The 25087-nt window shown below is 45.2% G+C and overlaps 1 protein-coding gene across 5 annotated transcripts in view; it reads right to left on the reverse strand.

Annotated features, from left to right (window-relative positions):
• Window positions 1-5804: 5804 nt before the first annotated feature.
• TRIM44 (tripartite motif containing 44) overlaps window positions 5805-25087 on the reverse strand; it is a 104617-nt gene continuing 85334 nt past the window's right edge. The window contains exons 5-6 of one of the 5 annotated variants that reach the window (XM_039538951.1): window positions 10502-10625; window positions 5805-6118 (exon numbers count right to left, since the gene is read on the reverse strand). In XM_039538951.1, coding sequence (XP_039394885.1) covers window positions 10538-10625 — 88 coding nt within the window. In that variant the 3' untranslated portion in view covers window positions 5805-6118; window positions 10502-10537. Of the gene's footprint in view, window positions 6119-10501; window positions 10626-10659; window positions 10849-15934; window positions 15991-19684; window positions 20148-20443; window positions 20967-25087 lie in introns of those variants that run through there. The other 4 variants (XR_005598526.1, XM_039538952.1, XM_039538953.1 and 1 more) reach the window with 4 other exon arrangements.

Raw genomic sequence — 25087 nt, forward strand, 5'->3', positions numbered from 1 at the left:
CTAAGGCCAGAGTTAGAATTAGAACTCAAATTCCTGACTTCCAGATGCATACTCAAAGCATGCCTCCTCCTCAAAAGTAAATGAGTAGAAACTGATTTGACTGATCAAAGATCTAGAAAGAGAAACAAAATAGCCATGCCATTTTTCATTGAGAAACTGCAAATTGTATTAATTTTCAATAAGCCCCGAGGCAGTCATATGTAATAGCTTTCCCCTGTGGCTTGTGTGATCAACATTTGGCAACTAAACAAGAGTAGTTATTAATCAGTGGTAGTTTTCACTTAAAGCACTTAAACACATGATTAGCTTCAATGGGACTTAAGCATGTACTTGAGGTTAAGCATAGGCTTAAGAGCTTTGCAGAATCAGGGCCTAAATAAAGATAGATTGTGGGATATGGACTGTAGTAGAGAAGGCTCTACCCAGGGAATCCTCTCCTCTTTTAGCTAATCATCAGAGTGGCACAGCAAGACCCAAAGAGAGATCCTACTGTTTGTGATTTCGGCTGGTTCAGAAGCATGTTTTTTTCTCACTCCATTCCTGCAGTGCCACATTGCATCAGAATTTCTGGGGCTCCCAGTGCAAAAGGCCCTCAACTAATGAGCTAATCTCTCAACTACAAGTAAATTGTGACACTTGCAATTAGGCCCAGATTGAGTGCCCCGCTTCTCATGTTCACCCAGAGGTAAGTAATGATGACACCACATTGAGCACTCTTTAGTTATGATGGGGCTTGATTTGTGGCTTTTATGGAGATTAATTGGCATTCCAATCATCCTCCTTCATGTGAGCCAAAGCTAAATGGAGGAAGACAGTTTTGTCCAAAAGCTGTGCAATATTTGCAGCATGGGAGTTGAAACCTCCATTATAATGCAATGGTTCTGTTGCCGGAACTGCAGCAAAGGGAATTTTACATAAGCAGCCTTATTGACAGGAGTGTCTTTTAGCTTTATGCATTTTAGCATAAATGGCAAAAGTAGGAGCCAGGCTTTCCTTGGTTGGAGAAAAATATATTTAAGGCTGCAATGGTACAAGCCTAATGTCTATGTAAAAATATACAGCACTATCTGGACAGCCAAGAGTGCTTCATGCTAACCTCAGCTGAGTCTCCAGTATGTCCATGAATTTAATATTTTTAATCCTTTGGCCTAGATGCTGTGTGTTTTTTCTAACACTGCATCAGACATTAACTACTACACATTCAGGGCAGGATACAGCAAGGTTCCTATTAATGCAAACAGCAGGGAAGAGAATCACACAAGATGGATCTTGTTGGGTAGTGGTTAGAAAACTCGATGGAGTCAAGGGCTTTGGGTTTTATTCCCCACTCTGTCACTGAGGGACCTTGGCCAAGTCACTTAGCTGTTTAATGCTTCAGTTTCCTGACCTGTCGAATAAGGATAACAATAATTTATCTCACAGGGAGGCTGTGAGATAAATGTGGTTATGAGATTAATTAATGTCCATAAAGTACTTTGCTTTGTCCATCTTTGCAACCCAGTGGCAGAGGTATTTGTTTAAAACACAGGGAGTTTGGGGAGCAAAGCAGCGGGAATTAAATGTCATTTCAGCTATTTCCTCCCAATGTAGCTGTATCAATGCCCTGATACCTACAGGATTTCTCTTCTGCTGCTATTACCCACTTGGGTGCACCATCATTTTAATGAGCCATACTAAAAAGGAACTTTTTCTTCTGTTCGGATAGCAACCAGTCACCCTTATTCAGCTCCTGATTCATTACAGAAGCTGTTACCTGCTCCCCTGATAAAGGCTTACTTGGTATTTCTGTGAGCACTGCAGCACATGTCAAATCAAAACATAATTCAATCCAATCTGAATAATACATCTGCACTTCCACAGTATGGCTTAAGAACAAAATGGGAACAATGTAATTCTTATGCTGAAAGACTTCCATGGCACTGTGTAGTTTATGGAAAGCTGCGGGAGCAATCATGGGAAATATCACAGGATTTAAATTGATCAAATGCATAAAACAGAAATCATGGGCCATTCTGTACAAGCCATTGCTCTGTATTTAATGCTCTCCCCACTTCAAGTTTTTACCAGGTGTCCTAGACAGCATGAGACTGCAAAAGAGATCGGAAACCTTTCCAAAAATATATTGCAGTGCCTCTTTCTGTCTGGATTATTGAGTTTTGTATAACAGGTTTCTGGATGATGGTCTTCATTTTTATGCAAATTGTGATTTTTTTTTAATTTTAGGAAGTAAAAATTTGTTTCACTCAGTGATTAAAATATCTCTTCCCCTTGAATTCTATCTAAATGGTGTAGCCTGCAAAACCCTGTGCTGCTGAGGAGGAAAAAAAAACCTCCCCATGGGAGCTCTTTAAAAAAAAAAAAATCCTGTGAAATTCTGAGATCTGTGACAATCCTGTTTACTGGATGGATTCTGTTGTTTAGAGATTCAGGGCCACAGTTGCTTCCCTTATGCACATGTCTGTTTCCATTGATGTTGCTATTTGTATACCTGTGAGTAACCCATCTGTTTCCCAAAGCTTGATATTCAATTTCAAGCTAGTCTAGAAACCGACACATTATACTGCACCTTAGGAAGTCATTAATTCCATCTATACCATTGAACTCACAGAGCCCAATTCACCACTACTGTGGGCAGGATTACGCCACTGGCTTCAATGGAATTGGATTGGTTTACATCAGTAGTGAATTTGGCCCAGTTCTTCAATACTAATTAATGATCAAATGGGAAAAAGAAAGCAGAGGTTTTATTGGTTTGTTTGTATTTAAGTCAAAACTAAACAAACTGAGTGGCATAAACTAAATGTATGATAGTGCAAGAGGTACCTGGAAAATATATGGGCACATGTTTGAGAAGGCCAGGGTAACATGTGCATGCATATTATGACATCCCACATCCCTGACAGTAAATTCAATGGTTAGATGGGATGTGGGAGAGCCAGGTTCAATTTCCATCTTGGCTTGAGGGGGAGAAAAGATTTGAACAGGGACAACCACTTCTCGGGAGAGTGCTCTAACTACTGAGCTATGGGATATTCTAATGGGGAGGGCAGAGGCTCCTGTAATCTCTCCTGTTGAAACTGTTCCACTTTGGATAAGTTAAAAGTTCACTGGAGCAGGGGGACTGGACTCTGGGTCTCCCACCTCCCTGTTAAGTATCAGAGGGGTAGCCGTGTTAGTCTGGATCTGTAAAAGCAGCAAAGAGGCCTGTGGCACCTTATAGACTAACAGAAGTTTTGGTCCATGAGCTTTCGTGGGTGAATACTCACTTCGTCGGATGCATGTAGTGGAAATTTCCAGGGGCAGGTATATATATGCAAGCAAGAAGCAGGCTGGAGATAACGAGGTTAGTTCAATCAGGGAGGATGAGGCCCAAGGGAGGAGAAACCTCAACTGCTAGAAGAGGGCCTCATCCTCCCTGATTAAACTAACCTCTTTATCTCCAGCCTGCTTCTTGCTTGCATATATATACCTGCCCCTGGAAATTTCCACTACATGCATCCGACGAAGTGGGTATTCACCCACGAAAGCTCATGGACCAAAACTTCTGTTAGTCTATAAGGTGCCACAGGCCTCTTTGCTGCTTTTACACCTCCCTGTTGGATACCGTATCCACCAGACGACTGTCATTTTTCTCTCTCTCTGGCCTAATGATTAAGTATTTAGGCACCTAGGCCCCTTTGTAGATCTGGGCCAATGACCTGTAGTACGTGGTGGCAGCTGCATAGACCCCCATCTAACTTCTTACCCTACGTCTCCTGAAGCCATTTCATTAAGCAGGGCTGGAATTCACTGACATTACAGACAGGTGGAGCAAAGACGGTAGTAGGGGGGCAGGGAATGACAATATATCAAGTGCTCAGGGGCTGTGATTTGCTACAAGTGGGAAACCTGAAGATGAGCGCTTTATGGGAGTTCCCTGCGGCCAGGGCTGGCTTTAGGAAGTGCGGGGCCCAATTCGAATATTTTCTGCGGGACCCCAGCAGGGATGACTAAACATATACATATACACACACACATATATATATATATATACACACACATATATATATATAAAAAAGCCTTTAATTTCTTAGCAACCGGTTCCCTATAAAAAGTTCTGATTTAAGGGATGTGCCACAGTATGTATTTTTTGTACCAATAGGGTTACCACATGTCTGTATTTTAAATTTTAAAAATTCCTCCCGGATGGTGATTTAAGAACCAAAAAGCCTGACATGTCCGGGAAAATACGGATGTATGTTAAACCAACCTAAAGTTCTTTTTTAAAAAGATGGGCCTGAACTAGAAATGAGCTCCGTTTCACATGTGTGGGTCCCCACCACTCCCTGGGGGTGTGCTAGGGTGACCAGATGTCCCGATTTTATAGGGACAGTCCCGATTTTTGGATCTTTTTCTTATATAGGCTCCTATTACCCCCACCCCCTGTCCTGATTTTTCACACTTGCTGTCTGGTCACCCTAGGGTGTGCACATGTGTGGGTCCCAGCTGCTCCCTGCCCCCCTCATTGAAGCAGGTGTGCAGGGTTACTGCCCTGGGAACTGCAGGGCACCAGTGGACATGGAGGCAGGGCAAGGGATGCGGGGCTGGCTGGAGACAGGGGGTGTGTGGGGTGGGCTGGCTGGCTTCAGGCAGGGCCACAGGGGGGTGCGGCATGGGTTGGCAGGGCTGGAGACAGAGGAGTGCGGGACTGGCTGGCTTCAGGCAGGGGGATGCAGCAGGGGTTGGCTGGAGACAGGGCAGGGGGTGCGGGGCTGGTGTAGGCAGGGCAGGGGGTGCGGCAGGGGCTGGCTGGAGATGGGCTGGCTGGAGACAGGGCAGGGGGTGCAGCAGGGGCTGGCTGCAGGCACGGGGTGCGGGGACAGGGGATACAGCCCACCCTGTATGGTGAGTGCCCCCTCCTCCACCAGGGTAGCAGCAGCAGCCCAGGGCTCAGCGGCTATTTAAAGGACCGGGGCGGCAGAGGCAGCTGGAGCACCCCCGCTACCCCAGGGCTCAGGGGGCTATTTAAAGGGCCCGAGACTCCCCTGCTTCTACCACCCTAGCCCTTTAAATAGCCGCAGGAGCCCTGGGGAAGCGGCGGGGCTCCAGCAGCTATTTAAAGAGCCAGAGCGGTAGAAGCAACGGGAGCTCTGGACTTTTTAAACAGCCCCCAGAGCCCCGCAGCCCTATCCCAGGGCTCCAGCAGTGGGGCTCTGGTGGCAATTTAAAGGGCCTGGGGCTTCAACTCCTGCTATGAGCCCCAGGCACTTTAAGTTGCCCCCTGGAGAAGCCGGGCCACCCCGGAACAGCACACCGGCTCTTGCCGGTACACCGTATTGGGGCTTGGGCGTGGGGCCCTCTCAGGGGAATTGGTTGAATTGGCCTAAAGCCGGTCCTACCTGCGGCAGCCCTCTGTCCTGGAAAATGAGAGCCAATGCCATGCTACAGCTGAAGAGACCGAGATAGAGAGATGAAGAGACTTGCAGGAAGCCCTATGGGAAGGCAGTGTCAGAGCTGGCATCCGTGACTCTCTAGCTTGTGCTCAGACAGCCTCACTCACGAGGCATAAACGTCATTCATGATACACATTCTCCCCACTACAAGGCTCAGAAACCTTAGGACTGTGCCCAGTCATTATACAGTGTTTCATGCACCATTTTTCAGAACACACTGAATTAAACAGTTAACATGCCACTCCAATCCTTCTTCCTGAAAGACCATTTCCACCTCCTATCATTTATTAATCTTAGCTGCACTGAATTATTAAACTGAAGGCCTCAATAACCCCCATCAGTAAAAACACCACTGTGGCTTTTAGACGCTCATTTCTACTTTCTACAGTACTGCATTCTTCATTTTAATTACTGGCTCCACATTTTCAAAGCCCAGTGTCATATCTTTGCAGGACATTTGTCCTCTTAAGAAAAGGCGGATCGGCAAATATGTCGCTAGGCGTGACAGTTAAGTGTGCTCCCAAAGGACAGGTGTGGGGAAGGATCACATTTTTATCTAGGAGATCCAAAGACACAGCAAAGTAAAGGGAGGAAACAGTTGCTGCTGCTTGTGCTGCAGTTGCGTGACTTAAGACCCTCTTCCTGCATTCTCTTCATCACATGGAGTCTGTGTGGAGAGGATCCTTCTGTGAAGGAAAAGCATATTTCCTGTTAGTAAGGGAACAACAGGGAAATGGCAGGTGATCTACAGCTGGAAAATGTATGGCTCATGATGATGAACAGGTCTCCCCAGCTGGAATGTAAGAGCCTACATGAATTAAACACAATCAAACCCTGAATGTTTCCTCTTTGTCATTTAGACCAGTGGTTCTCAACCTTTCCAGATGACTGTACCCCTTTCGGGTGTCTGATTTGTCTTGCGTATCCCAAGTTTCACCTCACTTAAAAACTACTTGCTTGCAAAATCAGACCTAAAAATACAAGTGTCACAGCACAGTATTACTGAAAAATTGTTTACTTTCTCATTACTTTCTCATTTTTACCATGTAATTATAAAATAAATCAATTATAAACAAGTCATTGTCTGTATGAAATTTTAGTTTGTACTGACTTCACTAGTGCTTTTTATGTAGCCTGTTGTAAAACGAGGCAAATATCTAGATGAGTTGATGTACCCCCTGGAGGACCTATGAGTAGCCCTGGTTGAGAAGTACTGATTTAGAGGCATTAGTATTGGTGAAAGGGGCTGAACTGACAGCCCTAGATTGACGAACAGGGATAGACAGCATGTGTAATACACTGGCAGAGGGCATGACTGATGTCCACCAGTGGACAAGCCACTAGTAGGGGAACAGCCTACTATTGCTACCAGCTAAGGGAGTTACTCCTGTGGCTCTAGTAAAAGTCTGACCCTGAAGGTCCCAAGATTAAGCTCTGCTGATGACCCACCTGGGTAGGTCATTACAAAAGGTGAATGACAGTGCAAACCAACTTCTCACCATTGGCATGTCGAAACAGGATTCTGGACGACCATGTCACAGAGGAGAAAATATCACGCATTCAATCCTTGGGCACTCTATAGAGATTGCCAACAAGGGGGGCAGTTTGTGCCAGTTATAGTGGGGCCATGTTTGTGATGTGGGCACCTGTCCACAGGAGAACTCGACTGAAATTCTCCAACTCATTGCAAACAGACCAATGAAGAGTCATTAGCTAGTAACAAATTTTAGTATCTAGGACTTAGGCTACATTGCAAGTGAAGAGCCTACGAAGTCTCTATATCCCATGACCACTTATCATAAGTCACATTTAGAACACATTCTCCTATCTCACTTTGAATCCACCTCAATCTGCTTGGAGGAAGAGTCACTCTTTCTGTCTAGTTTCTGTCTTACTTGTGCTATTTCTATTTCATTACTAGTAAAATTGCTGGGACTAACAATGACAAACACAGATACAGTAGAAAATGCAGTGAAGATTCTAGGGAACACATTACATTTTCTGTACACGATAAGTAAAGTATGACATGACTGCTCTTCTACCCCTCCTAACCTTTTGAATAAGAGGAGACAAATACCAGCTCAGCTGCATGCAACTGACACCTGACAGAATTAAAAACTTTAACTCATAATGTATATGGATATATCAGTGGTTCCACAAAAAATAGATTTCCGGGACCTTCAACTTGAAACAACTGACAAAGGGTTTGTTAATCTAGTTTAAGTTAATCTAGTGCTAACTAGATATGCAAGAGGGACAGCTTTGGAGACTGAGTTTATCTATCTATCCATCCATCCACTCACAAAGCAGGTACAGCACAGGGAGGGAAATTGCAAGCTTCCTCCAAACTGCCCCCTATGGGCTAGTTTACACTAGGATCGCTACAGCAGCGCAGCACAGCGCTCTCCTGTCGGCATAAGTATTCCACGTCCCCGAGTGGCGGTAGCTATGTTGGTGGGAGAGCTTCTCCCGTCGACACAGCGCTGTCCACACCGGCGCTGAGCTCAGTGTAACTTGCATCGCTCCAGGGGGGGGGGGGGTGGCTTTTCCACACCCTTGAGCAATTTAAGTTATGCCAGAGTAAGCGCTACTATGTACAAGCCCTATTAATATGCCTCAGTCCTGACTCAACCACCTCAAAGGATGAGAAGGAAGTTCAGTGTCTTGCTTATCCAATACTTGGCTTCTCTGTTATGATTGTAGACAAACCTACCAATGGAGATAATAAAAAAACTAGGTGGACTCCTGCTCTCTAGGAGCTGGACTGCAGCTGAAACACTTTTTCCATTAGCCACCTAGTAGTCACTGGATGATCAGCACTATTAGTCTTTATTGATCTGGGCTGAATTTGAACCAGGGACCGTGAAGTAAATCCCATTATCAACCCCCTGAGCCATCCAGTTCCTTTATGGAGGGCACTAGGTAGTCTGACTAGTTTACTTTGCTCATTCCCCTGTTTGACATTAACATCTGAAGACAGGGACTGTGGCTCTCTATAGAGCCACATAATCCTATTTCCCCCTTCCCCTGACTGTCTATCATAGAATTCCTAGCCCATCGAGAGTCAAAAGAGCAAGACCCCCAAGCTTGGGACCTGATCACTGATCTTCCCCCCACAGGGGATGGGCAGAAAATTTGAGATTTTGTCCAGCTCAGACTTTGAGCTCATTGTGGGCAGCAACACCATGAAAGACAGTAAATAGATAATTTCCGGAAATTAAATGACTCCATTGCTCTCAACCTTTCTTACTGGTTTAAAGGAAGACACATCCAGTCCACACTAAGAAGCAAGTACCTACAAGAGGCATAGATTTTAACACTAGATTTCCCTTTTAGTCCCTGGGATAATAATGTTTCTGGGGAGCCACTGTGCAGCCTTGAAATGGTGCAATAAGAAGCCAAATGTTACATACATACGAACAAGAGTGATACCTGCAATGACACCAGCTACGGTGAGTTACAAGGGCCATCAATCCTCATGCTTCAGAGCACAAATTAGTGGTCAGGAAGAAATTGCCCTTCCCCACGCCCCTTGGTATGTTACTGCAGAATGAGGTAAATGTCCTTTTTATTAGTAATAGGTGGCATCCATCATTAGTTTTTGTAACATTTATTTATATGCTATGAGTAATTATGATTATTTTCCATTATTAATAGCCACTGTTGCACAAGGGGAGGAGAGGAGTTATATAATTTTCTAAAGCATATGGAACTACCTGCTATTGGAAGAGAGAACTAGGTGGATATTTGGTCTGATCCAATGGGTCATTTCTTTTCTTTCCTTTCCTTAGTTCACATGCCATCACTCTTATAGTTCACAGCTTTCAACCTACACTGATGAGAACAGAGTCCCTCTGCAGCCCCCCACAAGTGGTGCTCTGCTTTTCAGACGGGTTCCCGTTGAACAAAACATGAGGTTCCTTTTGCATCTGAGCAGGAGGAGTGTGTTGTAGAAGCCCAGACCCTACCTGAGCACAAGGACTGTATTTTCATGTCACTTAAATTAATTGCCAGTGGTTTTGCCCCTGCACAGAAAGGAGCTTAGTAAGAAAGTCAAAACACATCTCAGCCAAAGGGGAGGGCGGGGAAACTAGCCCCATAAATTAAGGGAAGCAAGTGTATCCTAGGAACAAGAAAGAGCTCATGCAGACAGGGCAAACCATGCCATGCATAGAAAGCAAATCCCCAGTGTCGATCCCCCTTCGTGCCATTCCAAGCAAATCTCTATGTGAAGTATTTGTGAGCAAGCTGGAAACAGTGAGGCCCTGGAAAAATAATTACGAAATAAACTCTACTCTTTGGTGGCATCTGTCCCAAAGGGAACAAAGTGTCTTTTGTGAAAGACTCCCACCAGAAGCCTTGCAGAGTTTGAACTGTGTCCCTGGACCGCACTGGTATGAAACCCAAAGCAAGATCTTATTGTTCCCCTTTGCTTTTACTACTGAACGTGGGGCTGAAAATCCAAATAGATTAAAGCAAATATGACTAATCAACCACGTCTGGGCTGCCTTTTTCCCAGCATATGAATCAAATTTACTACGGTTTAAGAAAATCTATTAGCATTACCAAGAGATGGAATATAAAACAGTGTAAGATGATTGAACATGGTGAACAGATGATCCTCAGACTTTAACACTGGAACAATAACTCGTTTGCCATATTGGGCTCGAGACTTTTTTCACCCAGCACATACTGACTAAAGTAAGGATTTTCAAAGGGTCAAACTGAAATTCAGTGGGATTTGAGTGCCTAGATAATATAGCCCCTTAGATGGAGATTTTCAAAAGACCTTAGAATTGACTTTACCTTCTTCTGGAGAAGGCAACATGGGCCAGTCACACTGCGTAATGTATCACTAGAAGGTGCTCAGATACATGGCGAGGGGTGCAATGTAAAAACCAAAATACACTAGCTTGTCCTTCTATTCAGAGCAGGTGGGCCTTATCCCCAGTCAGTCAGTTCCCTGCTGTCACTTGGGTGTGGTAGGCCACTGGAGGAGCATGGTCCTTTCTACCTTTACCCGTGTTGTAAATTTAAGAGGTAGCAGTCGATGAGGAAATGAAAAATACCTGTAACGTCTCCACTGCAGCTAAACCCATCTTGTCTCAGCAGGGCCCGTTAGCCGATGATGGGTCCTTGTCATCATATCGCCTGTTCCCTCGGGAAGGAGAGGCAGGAGGGAAAGGATTAGCTCTGTAATCAAACAAAACAGAGATGGGGAAAGAGCTGAGAGCCCACGTAAACAATACACCAATGAAGGACTCCCCCCACGTGACGGATGACTTGCAAAGCAGCCTTCCTCTGGACACAGGGCTGCACCTTGTAACAGTTGTACAAACTATACAACTGCAAGCTTGCATCCACAGGGCTTGATTCTCCTCACACTTGCCCCAGTGTAAAATCAGGAGTAACATCACTGAAATCAAAGAAGAAAGGTTGAGGTAACATCGGTGCAATATCAGACTCAAGGCTCATTGTCTTGCATACTCTTGGGAATACAGGTTAGCCAGTTAGTAGCACTATGCTACCAAATGCCACAGAACTGCCATTTTAAAAATCACGGGAGAAAATTATATACAGCATGGAATGACAAATCAGGGCTCAATTTCTGTTCCATTAAAAACAAAAAGGGAGAGGCGGTGCATCCCTATTTTGCTTGCAACAATGCAGCTGGGTTTCTTGAAATGCTTCACTGTAGTGCAAAGTCACATAGTCCTCATGGCCAGGTAGGTATTTTGATTTATATAGACCTGCACTCTCTTCTGTTAGAGAGTGGGTGGAATTTATGAGATACACTTTCAACCATTCTTCTTAAATACACACTTCCCAAACCACCTCTCCCTGTTAAGTAACTGTTTCCCCCCAACTCTCACCCCCTCTTCTCAGGGCAGGGATATTGAAAAGCAACTCTCTCCAAAGCAGTTTCCTTCCATGAGACTCTTTAATAAAAATGCAGGGGATTGTAAATCGTTGAGCTAGAGGGCTACGAAATTGAGAGAGATAAATATACAAAAATCTAAACGTGCTGCTGAGACAGAAATCTCTGAAGGAAAATGGTGCTGAGTAACATTATTTCCCTCAGTAGTTGCAAGTCACTCGGCAAACTTGAGTTAAGTTTTGACAGCCTCATTGGGAAGGCAATGAAATTCTCTAACAGTACTCCCTACTCCCCAAAATCAGCTTAAATATTAGAAGCCCTCAATTAAAGTCAGAGAGCTGGCAGCTGCCCTGCAGTGATTAATGGGTTCACACATCCCCTGATGCTCTGGCTGGGCTGTGCACAGTGCGATATTTGAGAATTTCACCACCTCACCACCCCCTTTGCTTTCACAGATGCTCAGCCTGGCTTTCCAGTCACTGCCCACTAATGCCGGTAAAATGAAAGCTCAGTTTGTCTGTCTAGGGTCTCTATGCAGTGATAACGATCTCTCTCACAGGTAAATGTCCTTAGGAATTGTACTTTGAGTGGTGCACCGTAAATGATTAGTACTCTTCTAAACGAATATAAAAAACAACAAAGTAATGAAGAGATTAGACGGAGCTGCCTACTGACACAAACAGGCAGGAAGAGCAGTGTCAACACAGTGGGGGTGAGGGAAATCTTATTTCACTATGAAATCGGCAACACACAATCCAGAAACTAGCATGCACACTCCAACCAAGGATTCTGGCTAAATCTATTAATCTCTGTGAACATCTGCACTAATCTGTCTTCCGCATAAGACATCTGCTCATGTGGCAATGTGTTGAACTCTGCATCCAGCTGTGAGCAGCTTTCAAGACACATGTACATCTCCCTGCTTAGGAAACTCAGGGCTGGTCTATACTAGAAACTTACATCGGGATAGCTACGTCTCTCAGGCGTGTGAAAAATCCACACCTGAGAGACATAGGTACACCGACATAATCCCCAGTGTAGACAGTGTTAGGTTGCCGGAAGAATTTTTCCATCGACCTAGCTACCACCTTTTGAGAAGGTGGATTACCTACGCCAAAGGGAGAAGTCCTCTTGTTGGCATAGGTCGTGTCTACACTGAAGTGCTACAGTGGCACAGCTGTAATTTTTATCTGCAGACATGCCCTCAGGAAAAGGAAAATAGGAACTAGTAGAGGCATGGCAGGCAACAGCAGGGGACATATCTTCGGCTAATCAGGGAGGACAGCACTCGCTTACACCCTTCACCTTCTATTACAAGAGTACTGGCTACAAGAGGAGGCAATTAGCAATCTTAAAACCAATTCCTAATGAATTCATGCTGATGAATTCATTTGTTTCTTATGGTCCTTCTTTTTGTGCTACTGAAAGGTGCTAGACAGACAGCCCAGAAGACTGAAGATTTATTTATACACAGAGCAGGCGGAAGCATAGGCAACAGCAGTGTAAACTTCCCCCACAATGGGCCCGGCCAGCGTGCCTCAACCCTGAGCAGCAGGGAATGTTGCTAGGGAATGAGTGGAGTGAATGTCAGTATCCATGGTCTACCCAGTCCTTGGTCTCTGCTGATATGGCCAGGTTACTTGTCCATTGGGACTTGGACTGAGACTGCAAAAAATCATTTCACACAGGTTCAGCAAAACAGCCATCACAACTTTCAGTCATTACCAACCCAGATGAGAAACTGAAATCCTTCAGAGCACACCCTAGAGCACTACACACTGAATCAAGGGGTCTGCAAAAAGCACTTCCTCAGGGAGACCAGTTCACCCATTCTGCCTCTGGGGTACCCCTGCTGTCAAGTTGTCCTCAGCATATACAAAAGCTCATCTGGTTGGCTCACATGCCGAAGTTCTGAAAGAGCATTCCTCTTTGTGAGGGACAAAAGAATGGAGTCCTATTGGCTCATCTTGATTTGCTGAAATTTGTGCTAATCATTAGATGTTGACTGCAAGTGAATGTGTATCTGTAAAGGAAGAGAAGCCTGGAAGATGATGATAATACCTTTGCAATTCTGTTGGGCCTTTCATCAGAGGATCTCCACAGACATTAACAAAACCTCACAACAGCCCTATGAGAAAGGCAAGTATCACCATTTCAGATAGGAGAAATGAAGCAATGTGAGATTAACAGATTAGCCAAAGGCCACAGAACAGGTCAGTGGCAGAGTTTGGAAGGGAATCCAGCAAGCTAGACTCCCAATCCCTTCTTCTGGCCATTAGTCCACACTATCTCATTAAGCCAAAACCTAGCAATTGCTTAAAACCAAGAGACTTCTCAAACCACTCTAAGTGAGCATATGCTATTATGCACTAGCGTTTTGTATAAGCAACTGAATGTCATGCAGGATACACAGTGCATATAAAACCTCTACTGTGTAAGTGTGTGTACACAGCTGTACGCAAATTGGTTTCTCTGTTGGAGGCAATGACCTGTTGCACATAAACAAAGTGCTTGCTGTACTCTATCATGTTTATGTGCTGGACATGTGTGTATGTGTATATATAGGATGGCAACTGCTTTTCCACACACCAGCAGTCTGTACTGCTGTAGAAGCAGGTGTAGATCGTGCAGAATAAATCCCTGCTTAGAAGACTCACTTTCAGAGTCATACTGTATTTTAAGCATGTGCTACACATGTGAGGCCCCTCCCTGATTCTGAGATGATGTTCTTGTTTAGGTTGCATTTTTTGTTCGTTTTAATACTGAGCTTTATATTGTTGGTCGTATTTTTAGATGGTTGGTGTAGTTCTGCTAAGCAGCCTGGGCGGGCATGCAGGTGCTTTACACATAAAAATACTGCATGCCTGACCGTGCAAATAAGCAGCACCAAGGTAACCCACTAAAGAGGGGTGACAGGCTGTCTTCAGTAAATACTTGAGGCTTATCCTGAGAAGTTATGCTAAGCAGTAGCAGAGTGGCTCTTTAAAGCAGTGGGAATCTCAGGAAGTCAGTTCCATTTTGTGAGGCATGCTGAGAGTGTCCCCAGTGTATTCATCTTCCACACAGTCTATTTTGCAGCCTATCCATCATTTGAAGGAGATGGGGCGGTGGGAGGGTGAGGGAGAACAATCTCCCAGTTTATGCAAGACATCAATAGAGTGATGGCCTCTACAGAGGCACAGCTGCAGACAACTGCTCAGACAAACGTAGAGGTGGTGGTGGTGGGGAAACAGTTTGCAACCGAAGGGTGGGAAAGTTTCTGAAAAGAGCTGGATGGGCCATGGCAGGGGAAAAGGGGCAAACTCAGCAATTAATGGAACTTTTCATAGAATCATAGATTATTAGGGTTGAAAGGGACCTTAGGAGATCATCTAGTCCAATCCCCTGCTCAAAGCAGGACCAATCCCCAAATGGCCCCCTCAAGGATTGAACTCACAACCCTGGGTTTAGCAGGCTATTGCTCAAAGCACTGAGCTATCAGGGTTTGCAGGTTGGAAGGAGGAGGGTCCTGGAGTGCATGCTGCCCTCAGTTAAAGGTGGTTGAGGAAAATCCCCTCACTTTCTTGGTGTCCTGTGAAGTCTGAACTGATGGCCCAACTCCAAAAGGGAGGTGATAGAAGACAGCTTGTAACCAGTGATCTCATAAGGCTGGCCCCATTAAAGTGTCACATTCAAGCATGTGCCCAATAAATCTACCTGACCTGTTCTATCTGCCTCTGATTAGACCTGTCTGACATTTAGTTAATCTCTTCAATTCCATCAGATCTGTCCCTCTCCTGGGGTGGGTGTACTTGCAGCTGGAGAGAAGAGGACTAACCTCTTCTCCCTAGCTGGCAGGATGCTCAGTCCCCAGAGGAAGGGAATGCACCTCATACCACACCACAGTGATCGCTTCTAGCCAATTTGGAGACAAGCTTCAAAGATAGATAATAGAAATGGGGGAGATCTACTTGCTGAAACTAATTCAACCCGTTGCCTGTGTAGGATTGCTTCATAGTTTTTTTCTAGTTTTAGGAAGGAGCCAGATCTTCATCCCTATTCTAGGATGGTGTTTGGCATGATATGAAGCTGGAAGGGGAAGTCAGTAACTAGAAGAGAGTAGCAGGAATCTTTGGAGAGCAGAGGACCTTTTCTTGGGGGAAAACCAACCAACAGGCTAGCCAGCCCTATAGAAAAACCAAGTTATCCCACTGAGGTTCAGTAGTCCCATGTTTCAGTTTGTGTTTTAAATAATCAGGAACACTTGCAGTGCAATCCTGCTGGAGGCAGCAAAAACACAGCTGTTTCAAAAGTAGACAGAGAATGTTTCATGCAATACATCCAAACTCCGGGGCTCTCAAAAACATTTTACACGTTATACACAACCGGGAGAGCGCTTGGAATGATAGCACATGTGCCAGTCATGAGTATATCACCGGGAAGAGCATTTTAGGGGATGAGCCAAGAAAGATCAGGTTCCTCAGCTTGCAGAATTGTCTCCCCCTTTGCCAGAGAGTTTCACACGTTTGGCAAAATTAAAATTCTGGGATGAGGGAAGACGACATCACCAGGCATGCTTTAGCAAGGATGCCACTTAATCTCTTCTCTTCTTTGTTAATATAACGGTCACTAAATGTCAGTGAAAAAAAAATTCCATATCACCAGGTTTTTCTCACTGGGAAGACAAGTATTGTATTAAGTCTCAGGGCTTGGCTACACTTACAAGTTGCAGCGCTGGTGGGCTTCTTCAGCGCGCTGCATTAAACACCCCCACACACTTGCAGGGGCACAAACCAGCGCTGCCCTGGTTTGGCGCTGGCTGAAAACCCATCCGGGTTGGGGTATAAGAGTGCAGCGCTGGACACACCAGCGCTGCTCAGGCAGGTGGACACTCACCAGCCTGCTACCTGTCCTCAGGAATAGCAGAATTCCCCCAGAGCCTCTGTTCAGCCACTCTGCACATCAGTTTGCTGCCTACTGCTCTGCTTTCCCTTTAAATGCCCACTTTAATTAAAAATAAATTAAAAAAATCCCTTCCAGTTGCATGCAGCCAGGTTGTGCAGTTAGTGTTTAATAGTTGTTACAGGTTACAGGCAACCATCCAGGCAAGCCGCAGCAGCACCCCAGCAGACAGCAGGTGAAGTGCAGTGAGGTGTTTGGGTGAGGCGGTGCGCTGTTCTGCGCTCGGCCGCCGCTCATCGCCGAGCAGATATCTTAGGGAGCAGATATCAATAGGACATGCTGGGATAGGGGGGGGCAGGGGGGCACAGCAATGCAGGAGCTGCGCAGTGCCTAAAGAGAGAGCCCCTATTACAAAGCGAGGGGAATCCCCCCGCCGCCGCGTCGCCGTGAGATGGACATTTACTGGGGGGGTGACCCACTGCCAATCTGGGGGTGACCACACACACTAAGTAAGGGGGAGGGGGGGAGAGGGAGGAGGAGAGGAGGAGGAGGGAGGAGGAGGAGAGAGGGGGAAGGGGAGGGGGAAAAAAGGAAGGGAAACCCTGGATGGGGAAGCCAGGGAGGCATTCTCAAGCCAGGAGGCCAGGAGCCAATGCAAGGCCAGCAGGCAGCAAGGCAGAGCAGAGCAGTTGAGGGGAGAGCAGGGGAGCGCAGCGGGGTTTTTTTGTTTCTTTTTTGATGGGGGATGAGGGGGGAGAGGAGATGCATGCATGATGCATGCATGGCAGCTTATGGTTGCGTAGATGTATCTGTGCAGTTATCTCACCAGTGCATCATCTCTCTCAGCAATCCAGCAGCAGGGCAATTTAAGCCAGCAGCGAGTTTATGTCCCAGTGTGTTGTGGGTCCCACGTCCCCCACTGTCCCGCGCCAGTCAGGCCGACTTCGACAGGGGGACCATTTCTGAGGGGCAGGCACGCCGCATAGGGTCCCGCGCAGAATCCCCATTGGAAAAATCCCCCATCTAAAAGATTAAGTCATGTCCAGAGTGACTCAGAAGTCTGTTGTGAGACCTGTGGAAATGAAGAGATAGGAGATGAAGAGATAGATTATCAAAGAGATCATCACTGAGCAGACATCATCACCATCTCCCTCTCTCCCTCTCTCCCTCTAAGCTCCACATTCACTCTCTCTGTCACTCACTCTCACACTTTCCTCTCACATAAAGAATGTTCTGTTCTGTTGAGTTTTGAGGTTCAAGTGGCAACAAAGAATGAAGATGTGAATAGAGTGGCAGATGTGGTTAAATGTTGTCTCATGTCATGTGTGCAATGCTGTCATTGTCAAATGTTGTTGTTTCTGTGTGTACAGTCTGAAATCACAGACACAGAAGAAAACCAAAATCAGAAAAAATCAGAAAAAAAAAAGAAAACTAAAGAAAAGAGAAAAAAGAAAAAGGAGAGAAAGAGAAAAGAGAAAAAAGAGAAACAGAGAGAAAAAGGAGGAAGAAATGGGCGAGAAAAAGAAAGCAGAGAGAAAGAGAGAGGCCGCTGTCTAGCGAGAGAGCGCTGCCCAGAGGGAGCAGAGCATGCTATGCGTACCAACTTGAGCTGCACCCGCCCTGCACCCCCTTGCTGCCCACTCCCCCCCCCACCCACCAACTTCAGCCCAACCACATCCACCTCAGTGCCAGCCACCCACCCCCAGCAGCTGCCCCACCCACCTACCCACCCCCAACCCACCCTCTGCCCTACCTGCACCCCACCCTACCACCACCACCCCCCAAGTGCAGGATTCATTAAACAGCAATCCAGCAATGGCATATGCAACTATGCAAATAAACAACTGTACAGTTCCTCAACCATTGCCCTGTGTTGTGTGTCTGTCTGTGAAATCTGTCTGTCTGTGGTGTGTGCCTCTTTTGTTCTGTCAATGTTGTCTGTCTGTTTGTCTTTCAATTTAAATTTTTTTTAGTGAAAAACACACATTATTAGTAAAAAAAGAGGCACTGAGAATAAGAGAGATATTAAGATAGAGGAAAGACAGTGTAAGTAGTGCACATGTCCATGCATAATAGCAAACATTACTGTTGGCTTTCAGCTCCAAATTCTTTCCCAGGCATCCCTAATCCTCAGCCCAGCCCTCTTCCCTCTCTAATCCTTGAAGCTCTGTGCTGGGCCTCTCTTGTCTCTCTCTGGCCCTCTGGTGCTCCTCTGCTCTCTCACCCTCAGCCTCACCCTTATTATGCTCACAGACTGTTTGCAATTGAATGTCTCACCCACCAATATTTCCCCAGCAAAGCTTTCCTTACCTTGGAGGATGCTGCTTTCCCCCCCCAAGTCTAGCCCAAGCCCATCTCATCTAGCTCTTGCCTCCCTTAAAGCATCCCCCACAGTCTGGCTGCACCTTCCCTGTCCAGGAACTGTCTCCCTGCGCTCCTTCAAGCTGGGTGTCAAGGTCTTCATGGGTCAAGGCAGTGGTTCCTGGAGTCCCAGCAGTCACGGGCTCTGGGTTGGCCATTCCCTGCTGCTGCTGCCCTCTTTCCTCTCTCTCTGATCTTCCCTGCCCTGAACAGGCCTGCCATGCAACATGTGTGATCGTGCATCATGTGTAAGACCAGGCAGGTATGCACCTAAATAGCAACGCCCTGTGTAATGCCGATGGGCCACGAAACGCAATCCACAGAAATACAGCCCCATCGATCGCCCATCAAAGGGCCAACCCCATCCAGAAACCCATTCCCTGCACCCTTCCGCCTCCACAGTTAGGTGCCCGTGCCATCACCCCGCCTTCACGTGCCCAAACTAATTGCAAATCTTTCTTTTCCCACAAGCGATTTCACCACACCCCGCTTGTCGAGCACAGCAGGGCAACATTCGACACACTCGTGCAAACAAACGGGTGCCATTCCACCGGGTAGCTCACCCTTGAGCTTTCCTCTTCTCCAGCAGTGGGGCACTTTCGTCACCTTCAGCAGAGCGGCTTCATTTGCTCCTCGCACACAGGCCACAGTGTCCACATCCTCATCTTCCATGCGAAGTGAATTTTCTCCTCTGCGCAGTCTTCAGCCATTTCCGGGCTGCTCCCAGACTTCCATGTGGTGCAGCACTCCATGACGAATCCCGCGACTGAGCATCGCGTGCGGTCAGCGCGCGCTCCGCTTGCTCATTTGGTCACACTGGCCATGTTGATATGATCACCATGCCGATTGACCATCAAGCTTGACTGCTCAGCACACTGTTCATTTGAGCATCAGGATCTGCTCATCAGCCAAGTGTGTTGGAGCTGACACACAGACTCACCAAGAAAACTCAGAGTGCTGCTGGCAGCCCTGCCAGACGCACACGCACAAAGGATGCACCAGAAAGCAGATCACAGGAAGCAGGAACCGGAATGAATGCTGGCTGGAAGCGCTGCAACGCTGCGCACTGGCGCCTTAGCAACGCACGCGAGCCACTGGGCACGCTGCAAAACAGTCTTCCCTCTCAACACACCTCAGGCATTATGTATTTTCTTTATACAAATATATACACTATCCACACACATTTCCTGGAAGCCAATGGTCACCTAGAATGAAAGTGAAAAGCAGAAATGGAAATTTTCAGTGCTTCCCCCACCTATTTGTATTTATTACTGTATACTTCTGGGCCCCAAACAGACATCAGGGCTCCACTGTGCTAGGCACTGCACAAACACATAACGAGAGAATGCCACTGCCCTGTAGAGCTTACAATCTAAATAGACAAAGAGAAGTTGGGGTGGGGAAGGGGAAACGGAGGCAAAGTGAATTGCCTGAGGTCAGTGGCAGATTTGGCAACAGTACCCACGTCGTTTGACTCCCAGTCAACTGCTCTAGCCACTGGAACACACTGCCTCTCCTAATTCTTTGCCTTTTTATTTCTAGATATTTTGCAGTACAAATGTTCATAAGCGATCTCACCTGCCGGAGAGCTTTTCCTGTTGGAGGGAAAAAAAAAAAAAAAAGACTCCCTGAGTGGCTGGCAGTATGGTGCCAGGTTTTGTTAAAATACATTTGCCCCTAACAGGCAAAGAGTTACCCTATCTCCTGTCTGGACTGTGCAAGTCTCCAATCAAACTCATTGTCATCTGGCCAAACCAGCATTTTATTTTATTTCATTTTTTCCCTTTCAATAAGGAAAGATGCCAGCTCAATATAAAAACACACACATACACAACACTGCAGCAAGAGACTAAGATAAAATAGAAAAAATACACTCAAGTCTCTTGGAGTATTAGTTATAACATCACTATTTATTATTAAGGTGCTGGGGGAGTAGGATACACGTGTAACTATTCTTCTCACCAGACTGTCTGCTCAAATAAGACCTTGAAGTGTCAGAAAAGTCTGTTCTTGGCTTATAAATATATCTCATCTCTTTTCTCCCTGCTCTTCCTCTCCCTTTAAAGCATAGGACCATACACAAACTCCTTTCACAGTATTGGTTCATTCCTGAGAATGCAGATTAGAAGAAGCAGGAAGCAAGGGAGACTTTGGAATACTTTTCACTGCCTGAGGTTTTCCCTTGGAGATCAAGAGAGCAGACATGCAAGATCCTCTGAGACAGATGGATGGCTGAGATCTATCTTCCTAAAAGCTGCAGTAACAGAACCCTGGCATGACGATCATCTCTGTGCAGGTGCCATTTCACCATCCCCCACAGTAAGACACATCCTCCACAACAACAGCGCAATGCATCGTTGGGCTGAGATCTCTCAGTGAATTCATGGATCATGTAAAGAGCTGAGATCAACCACCTTTGGGAAGGAAGTCCTCGATTAGTTCACTGAACAGGAACAGCAGCAGTGCAAGCTCCTCCCCTCCCCACAGTGCCTGTGCTCTCCCATTAGCATGTCTTCAGTCTTATTTTAGAGGGAACCCCTCTACGGCCCACAGGAGAATTCAGTCTGCATTCTATCTTTTGCCTGTCTGCTAAGACTGACAGTGTGTGGGCTAGTTGTAATGCAGATGAGCTTCCTACTAAGAACCAAAGAAAAACCACAGACTCATTTCACTTAGGTCACCAGAAAGATGGTCAACACTGATCCTACATCTCCCTTTGATGAAGGGGGATACAGGCTGCAAGGCAAACTCCTGATTTTGACTTGCCATTGCTTTTTGTGACCCAACCCTCTTATTCCCCACCATGGAGCGCTCTTTAGTTGATAAAGTCCCATGCAGCTTGAATCCTGGAGAGATTTCCTCTTCCCCTTGCTTGGTCTATACTAGATTATTATTATTTTTTTAAATATCCCACTGCTGTACTGGCGGGAGCTCTAGTGTAGACAAGGCCCTGAGAGTTGCCAACATTGTCTAGACCTGCTTGGAGCAAGACTGGACATTTAAAAGTAGCAGCAGCTGGTCTACACTACTACTCTTACTGTTGACACCACCTATGTAGCTGCACTGGAAGGAAATTTTAGGTCTAAAAGGCCAGTGTAGACAGCGTCTCTGCATGATAACACTATATTTAAGATCAGATGGGACCCTTGAGCTAACAGTTCAAAAATCTGTACATCTAGGGAACAGGTATTCTCAGTAGGATCTAAACACTGGATTATGCTTCTGTTCCTGGTCCAAAGCTGCCAAGATCTACTGACAATCTCCTCTCTTAGGCTACTGGGGAAAATAAACTGTTTTTGTTTGTTTTATAATTAAGGAGATTTTATTAATTAATGAAGCAGCAAATGGTTTCCACTGTTCCAAGAGCATGTTACCTATCTACAGACATCGCTATGTTTTTAAAGGAAGCAAGTTATTGTAAAAGATATTTCACAGCACCAAAACAGCTACATAAAAAGAAAATTATACATGAACTCTAATGGCTTTACATGGGAGATTTCAGCCTCATGAATGTCTTGGAATTCTCTGATGGAATTTACAGGCCTCCTTCCAATGGATGCTGTGCTCAGAATGTACTCAAGTGGCGTTTTAACATAACAAGGGACAGAAATGAGAGCTCTACTAGTGCAGTAAATGACAAGAGACAATCAGTTACTAATGGATGGACCAGATCATTTTGCTTAGAGAAGAGGAAAAAGATTACTAGGCTTTGAAAAAAATCAAGCTACTTAAAAGGAAAAACTAAAGCCACCCATATAGGAAACTATTTTTAGCCCTTCTGATGTTTCTAATGCAACTTGGTGATAAAAGCTAGTGCACTGAATGTACATCTTTCAAAAGGAAAAAAATGCTGTGAATTTTGTTTTTGTAAGAGGCAGTTAAGCAGGGTGGTGTTTATTTTTTAATGATCTGATAAGCTAGTTCTAATTTTTGCAGCTTCATTAGTACATTTCTGGCATTGCTGGGTTACCTAGTACCTTTAATAGTTCTTAATAACCAAGACGTAAATCTTTAAGCTTGTGTTACCTAAAACTATCGTCCTACTCTTTCCAATGTCAAAGGCCACAGACTGGTGGCTGAAGGGAAAGAGACTGCAAGAGCTATATGGACAATCATGCTTTCTTTCCTTGTTCTCCTCAGACACAATGATCCAAGCCTCAGAAACTAATTTTGCCTTCACTGGTGTGATATTTCTTGTGTTGACATGTCAGTCATCTATCTATTAAGAACACTGAAAGAAAATAATGCAGTAGACTGGTTGTTAAGCAATCTTAGGCATGATAGCTCTGAGAACTAGGTCGGGGACATGGTAAGAATGCTGTTCTATTCTGCAGCATAGACAGGACACAGCTTTTAAACCTTCTATTTGAACTCTGCAAATGCCATGGTCATGTCAATGTGGGGACAGTTAACATCCTGATAGCAATACAGAGCATTGCTGTTGCAATGGGGTCTCCTCACACTGTTAAAAGTTGTAATGCAGACATTATGTTAGACTGAGCAACAAAATGGTCTGGGATGAAATTCCAGCTTTACTGAAGTCAATGGGAGTTTTACCATTTACTTCAATAGAGCCAAGATTTCACCCCAACTGTTATGCCAGGGGAAAATATTTCTGAGGTTGAGAGTGGGACAGCACAGAATAAAGCAGTGGCTGAACAAGTCTGCTAAACACTGTCCAGTTATTGCCATTCACTGCTCTGGGCTTGCAGAGGAAAAAAAGCTTTTTTAAAATTCCATCTGTTTTCCTCACCGTACTCCCAGGTTTTCCTTTGTTTTTATCATTGAAAGAAACCGTATAGAGCAGGCTTTTCTGGTTAGAGGGGTACTGGAATCCTTTTCCTGCCAATAGACATCTGGTACAATTTTCAAAAGCACCCAAATACCAATTTAACAAATGGCTCCTTCCTCCTCTCCTACTTGCATATTTCAACATACTCCCTTAGGGATCTGGGAATCACCACATCACAGTGTAGATTACAGCTCTTAAGGAAAATAATGTGCCGTCCACATCAAGTACACTCTTTCAATACTTACAACTCTCTTACAAGAAATGTTGACATTTCACAACCAGGGACTATGTACTTGTCAGGCTACAACACAGTGGCATTTTTAGCTACCAATGTGTAAAGAAAAGCATCTGCAAAGTTTAATTGTAAAATGTGCATTTTCCCCACCTCCCAAGCGCCAAACTCAACACTGTCAAATAGATTTTTAAGGAAGCTTTCCCCAAACCAAACTGAATTCTAAACTGAGCTGAAGCATGACAAGCTTTACCTCAAACTGAAGATGGGGAGAAGTGTCCAACAGACTGAAAATAGGACTCAAGGATGGAAAGGCTGCCACCACCTAAGCTTTCTTGTTGTTATCAAGGAAAACCGAACATTTAAGCTAGATTAATGAGCTCTTTTTATGTTCACAATGCCACTAGCTGCACCCTCTCTCCACATATATCTCCAGCGCCAATGCCTGCCTCTCAGGACAGTGCATCATTTCACTATACTGTAGATGTCAAACTAGTTTGAATTCAGCATTGCTCCCTGACAAAATTGACCTGCAAGAGGCAGCTGACAGGCAGTCATTTCATTGCCTCATGAAAGATGGCCCTATTCTGTGCCATTCATGTCCAATTTCTCACAAAAAGTAAAATGTGCTGCTCTAAATTCTGTGTTCAACATTTTGAAATGCTGTATCCGGGAGAACAAAGCCTGGAGGAAGAAAAAATGCTGATATCTCTACATATGTCCAGCAATTTAAGGGAAGGATACAGGTAGGGTGACCAGACAGGAAGTGTGAAAAATTAGGACAGGGGTTGGGAGGTAATAGGAGCCTATATAAGAAAAAGCTCCAAATATCGGGACTGTCCCTATAAAATCGGGACATCTGGTTACCATAGATACAGGACTCAACCAATTAGCCAGATAGGGAATTTCTGTGGTTTTTGGGACCCGGGTGATTCCCAGCATATAAATGTGACAACTGTGTTTCTGAACCATGCTTCAGCACACAGGTTTCCACAGTGGTAGAGGTTAGAGTGTAGGACCTTAGGCCCACAGTGTTAGCCAGAGCCAGGTTCAAACACCATTCTTCCCAGAAGGGGGCTAAAGTAGAAGGAATAATTCATAATGGATAATCAAGTCAACAAATTCCTCATTTTCTGCTCTTAAAATCAAAGGGGTTTTTCTTAAATTTGTTGTTTAATCCTGTTTGCCAAATAATTTGTGAAAATATTATCCTGCTCCTCAGGAAAGTTCCCATGCCATATAATAAGAAGGGAGGAGTAGACAGGGTGACTCCCATCTCCCAATTAACACGTGGGATTGTGAGCCTTTGGCTCACCCTCAGTTATCTCCTTCCCCCATAAAAATCTAATCTCTGGGTAGCTGTGAAACCTCATGATGTGAGCCACATCAGAAAGACATTACACCATAGAAAGAGGGGTGAGGGAGTGAAGACGAGATTAGCAATTATTACACAAAGCTAGGTGAACTTCTCAAGGATTGCCATCCATCCTAAGCTAGAGGAGCACCTGCCT

The sequence above is a fragment of the Mauremys reevesii genome, linkage group 4 (assembly GCF_016161935.1).
Source record: "Mauremys reevesii isolate NIE-2019 linkage group 4, ASM1616193v1, whole genome shotgun sequence".
NCBI lineage: Eukaryota > Metazoa > Chordata > Testudines > Geoemydidae > Mauremys > Mauremys reevesii.